The sequence below is a fragment of the Sciurus carolinensis genome, chromosome 6 (genome assembly GCF_902686445.1).
Source record: "Sciurus carolinensis chromosome 6, mSciCar1.2, whole genome shotgun sequence".
NCBI lineage: Eukaryota > Metazoa > Chordata > Mammalia > Rodentia > Sciuridae > Sciurus > Sciurus carolinensis.
Window position 1 is genome coordinate 161,584,885 of NC_062218.1, and position 5,226 is coordinate 161,590,110.

Below are 5,226 nucleotides of genomic sequence, written 5' to 3' on the forward strand. Positions count from 1 at the left end.
GATTTAAGAATAAAATTACACTTTAAAGAGCAGATATTCAGAAAGTTAGGAAACAGAAAGCAAGTTCCCTGGGTTCTCCCTGGGGATGTGATTGTCAGATGCCGAACCTGGGGAAAGCTAATATGGGATTTAAAGACACCATCTGCCCTGGGGCATCCCAAGTTGTACACGGAACCCTGAGTTTCTACATCACCTGCTGCTGAGCCCTCTCCTTCCTTGGGATGGAAAAAAAAAAGAAAGAAAGAAAGAAAGAAAGAAAAACAAGCTAAGTATGTCAGCTAACTCAGGAGCATTAGCAAGACAGGGCTGCACAACCCTGTGAGACCTTCTGATAAGCCCAGAAAAAAGTTCTGTTATAATTGACTTTTAAAATGAACATGCACATACAGTGGTTGCTCCCAGCGGGTCCACCACACATAACAAGCTGCAGCCTTTCTTTTTTTTTTTTTGCTCTGCCAGGCTGAAATTTTTGCTTTATATAAAATAGACTCCTGGAAAGAAAAAGCCAAAAGCCAAAATTTCAGAAAATTTTCAAATCTGAAAAGTAGAGTAATTCCACAAATGAAGAAAGATTTCTTTTCAAAAATAATTTACAACAGAAGTAAAAAGAGAAAAAGGGGGGGGGGGGGGAGTGCGCGGAGAGAGAGACCAAATCAGAAAACATTTCCTGCTTAAATATCCAAAGGCAGCACATGACATACACAACAGAAATTTCCAATTTAAAAAGAAGTAACATGGACTTGAAAATGTCCTTATTTTCTTACTTGTATACCTGAAAAAGTTTAGTTTTAAAATGCATTTAACAGATGGAACACAGCCCATTCAGGGTAGATTTGAGTTCACAAAATAATTTTATTATATGTAAGAAAGCATACAGGCAGCAAAATGAAGAAAACACTCACAGTACAGAAGTTACAGACCCGACAACGCGGGAGGGTTTTCAGCAGATGTTTGTCCTTTGTACCAATTTCATCTCCATATTAGTCAACTGCTTATCAAGAGAATACCCTGTAAACATTTCCAAATCCTCCGTTGGGAGGCCCCACACCAGCCAGGAAGGGAGCGTCAGGAGGCTGGGTGCTTTCTACAGTCCAGGTGTGACAGATCCCAAAGCTCAGAGGAAGGAACAACTGTTTGTGAGCAGGGCCGGTGGCTTAGGGGCACTTGGCCAGGGCTTCTAGCCCTTCCACCAACAAAAGGGTCTTCCTGTAGGAGAATGAGGCACTGCTCATTAGTTAGGAGACCATGAACATTTAAAGACCTTGTTTTTAAAGGAAATCGGTCCTCCACTCAGATAAAAGCGTACACAGGGAAGAGCCCCGCTGAGCAGTTGAGTTTGAGCTGGGAAGATGTAGACACAGGGCAGAAACTTGGGCCACTGGTGGTGTGGTTGTGACACACAGAACTGAGCACACTGTCTCCCTGCACGTTTCCATCCGGGACACCCACTTGGCTCAGAGAAGCTCTCTGACACTGGCAGCAGCGAGAGGAGCCCAGAAGCCAGTTATTTTGCATAAATACAAAGCCGCCTGCACCTCCCTGGCTACCAAAGATGCAAACGGAAGGCTGAGCTGGCCCCTCTCAAGCTGGCTCTGAGATCACATATTTACAGAACTGCAGAGGCTCCTGGGACCAGCCTTCTGAACACATTTTAAACACAAGAGTAGCAATGCTTTTCTTAATTTTTCATAATCTTTTTAGATTAAAAAATAGCCTTCAGAGCATTTGTCATTCCCACCTCGGATGCACTCAAGTCCCTGAGTCCTAAGAGACCGTCACAGATCAGTTCCTATCAGTCTGTGCTGTTCCAGAAGTTGCTCGCGAGCCTGTACAACCTCCGTCTGTGTTTGCTTCATTGGCTTATAAAGTGCTAGTTCAATGGACAATTCAAGCTCAGATAACTCGAGTGTATCCTATTAAATATGATAAATATAGATTTATTATGAGAAATCCAAAATATCCATATAATACAATAAATAAATAAAACCAATATCAACAAAGCATCTCTCAGTCCTGGAAAAAAAATTGCCATTCCTACCGTAAGGCTCGGTTATTTTAAAATAAAATGATTGATGAAGGCATGCACCTACCTTTACAATCTGAAAACTTTGCTTGGAACAGTTTTAGCACCTGTTTGTATACAGCAAACTCGACCCTTCTCATTTCCTTCCCAGAAAGCTTTGATTTTAATGAAGTTGTTCATTGCTGATTCTGTGCCCTAATTTTTAAATCCTAAGTTTCAAAAACCAATCTGAAGCCAAAGACATGTCCCTGTTGGCTCCCATGTGTCCCTGTTTGATGGACAATGAACAACACAGAAAATACACTGGAATGTATTTGAAAATAAACTTGGTTGTGTTCCAAGGGGCAGAGCTCTCCCCGGGTGCCTCAGTCTCACCAGACCTTAGCAGCAAGCCCCAAAGTAATCTCCAGCTCTCAGGATGCGTGTGTGGCTGTGCTCACCCAGGAGTTCAGGTTGGGTGCTGTCCATTGTGTGTGGTGGGCTGGATCTTCTCTAGAGAGACGTCAGTGTCATAGTCCAATATGACTGACAGGGCTGGGGACAGCCTCTCCAGCGGTTTGGCTACTCCACCTGCCTCCTCCTTCTTCAGGTCCTCCGAGGAGCCCACTGCGTGTGGGATCAGATAAACCAGATTGCACTCCTTGGAGATGGAGCCTCGTGGCTCGTGGTGGCTGGAAAGCACCACGGCCCCGTTGTTATTGATGCTAACTGTCTCTATGGCATTACTCGTTGTAGGGCAAAGTCTGTAGCATCCTAAGAGAGTGGAGAATGCCTTCTGAAAATCAGCATTAAAGGCATAAATGATAGGGTTCAGGGAGGAGTTCGCCCACCCAAACCACACGAACACATCGAAGGTGATGGAATCGATGCAGAAGGGCTGGGTCTCCCCAGACCCACAGAAGGGCACCATGCAATTCGAGATGAAGAAGGGGAGCCAGCAGCATACGAACACCCCCATGATGACAGACAGGGTCTTCAGGACTTTGGTCTCTCTCTTGAAGGACATCTTAAAGGAGCTTTCTGACTGAGAACACTCGGCAGGGTTCCCATTGCCTGTGGTGGCCTGGCAATTCTTGGCATGGACCGCTGCTCTCTCCAAGGCCGAGATGCGCCGTATCTGCTTCTGGGCGATCCTGTAGATACTGGTGTAGGTGACAATCATGATAGCCACCGGGATGTAAAAGCTTATCAGGGAGGAAGAAATGGCATACGTCCTGCTCAGTCTGGTGTCACAGTTGTCCTCGGTCTCTTCCAGGAAGGTGGCATTGCCATCGGAGGGGCCCGTGGGTTTGGCCTTGTGCCAGCTGAGCTGCACTGGGATGAAGGAGATGAGGACAGACAGCGTCCACGCCACGCTGATCAGAATGAAGGCTGCCTTGGGGGTCATTTTCCTCTCGTACTGGAAGGGGCTGGAGATGGCCCAGTACCTGTCCACACTGATCACGCAGAGGTTGAGGATGGAGGCCGTGGAGCACATGATGTCAAAGGCCACCCAGATGTTGCAGAAGGACCCGAAGGGCCAGAAGCCAGCGATCTCAGCCACAGCTTTCCAGGGCATCACCAAGACAGCCACCAGGAGGTCTGAGACAGCTAGGGAGATGACAAAAAGTTGGTCACCTTGGACCGCAGGTGTCGGAACCTGACGACAGCAGCACAGACCAGAGTGTTTCCCAAGAGCGTGGACAGGATGAGCAGCGACAAGAAGCAGGCCGTGAGGACGCGGAAGGAGAAGTCCCTCTCCACCGCCAGCCCAGCCCCATCCGTACTGGACGTACTGGACGTGTTCAGAGCCATCTTCCGGGAGGAAAGGGCATTAGGGCCCTGGCGCCCCCCCAGTTCCTAGGCAGGGTTGAGGGGTCAGTCAGACCCAGGCGTTCCACTCACCGGGTGGCTCCCCTGGGTGGGGGACCTCACCAGCATTCCATCAGAGAGGGACAGTTGGCAGCAGGAGCTTCCCCAGCCGGGCAATCCACATCAGCCCCAATGCAACGTCCCTGCTGCTTTCTGTGGCTGTCTTCTGACTCCTCACCTCAGGTCACAGTCACCACCAGTTGGTCCCTAAATTCCCCAAGGAAAGCTTCGGCTTTTTAGCACATAGTCTAAGTCATCAACCCAGAGGCTCCCAGGCCTCTGCTGTGCCCTCAATTGCAGTCACAGTTCAGGGTTGTTGCCTCTCCAGTGGGCACAGGGAATTCTCCCCTTTTGAGACGCAGGCGAAAATACATGTCTCGCTCCTCCAAGCCCCTCTTTCTCCTGCGCAGCTCTCTAAACGCCCTAAAAAGCAAAGGAAAAACACAGTCGTTCTCCAAAATCTGAGCAGATAGCATCTTTGCTCAGGTCAAACCCAATCCAATCATCAGCTGGGCGAGCCTGTCAAGGCTACCTACCTTACCTTGGTCGTCTCTCTCACAGCCCCCGGAGCTCGGAAAGCGGACTTCGCGAGGCGCCGGGACTCCACAAATCCCAGGCAGCGCTCCAGATCCCACCAGCCGCGCGCAGCGGGAGTTCGGCTCCGGATGCGCAAAGATTGCCCGGGCAGGTTTCGAAAAGGGATTCCGGGCCAGGCCCCGGGGAAGCGCGCCTACCCGCTGCCTTCAGCCGCTAGAGACTATTCCAAGCGATAGGGGCCAGAAAAGGGTTCCCGGCTCCCGCAGCTGCCGCGGGGCAGTGTCGCTCCCTTCTCCCTGCAGCCCAGCTCCTGGGCGCCCTCGGGCGGCCTTCGCCCCCCAGGGCAGGACCCTGAGCCTCCCGACAGCGCTGCCTCTCAGGAGCACAGAGCGGAGCTGGCACGGGCGGGCACGCAGGCCGGCTGGGTTCCCACGGGGCACAGCCCTCCCGGCCCCCGCGTCCCCTCCCCTGCCCTAGGGGCGGGCTGCGCTTGACAGGCAGAGTTGCGGGTGACAGCCACACGTGGTTCCCCTGGAAGATGCTGCTGGCGAAGCGGGTGGGAGACGCCCAGGTGAACGCTTGCGCTTACTGGTTACCTGGCCAGTCCCTGGAGCCCTGGACTGCACGCAAGGCCCCCAAGACAAATCCCAACGTTAAAACCTCCAGTAACCCCAAGTCGCCTGGACACAAAACTCGGCCCGACAGCCAACGCCTCTAGGGGTCAGCCCCAAACTTGACCCAAAGCCCGGAGCCAGAGACTGTCTGCATGCCCCACGCTCGCCACGCACAAGCCCAGGGGCGCTCGTCCCACCTGG

At 51.4% G+C, this 5,226-nt stretch overlaps 1 protein-coding gene across 1 annotated transcript; it reads right to left on the minus strand.

The window, feature by feature from the left end:
* Positions 1-844: 844 nt before the first annotated feature.
* Positions 845-4,693, minus strand: Drd1 (dopamine receptor D1). Its single transcript, XM_047556170.1, is given in 3 exon segments — positions 845-3,631; positions 3,634-4,297; positions 4,411-4,693. Coding segments are annotated over 2 exon segments (1,344 nt in total). The 5' UTR covers positions 3,818-4,297; positions 4,411-4,693; the 3' UTR covers positions 845-2,471.
* Between the last annotated feature and the right edge of the window lie 533 nt (positions 4,694-5,226).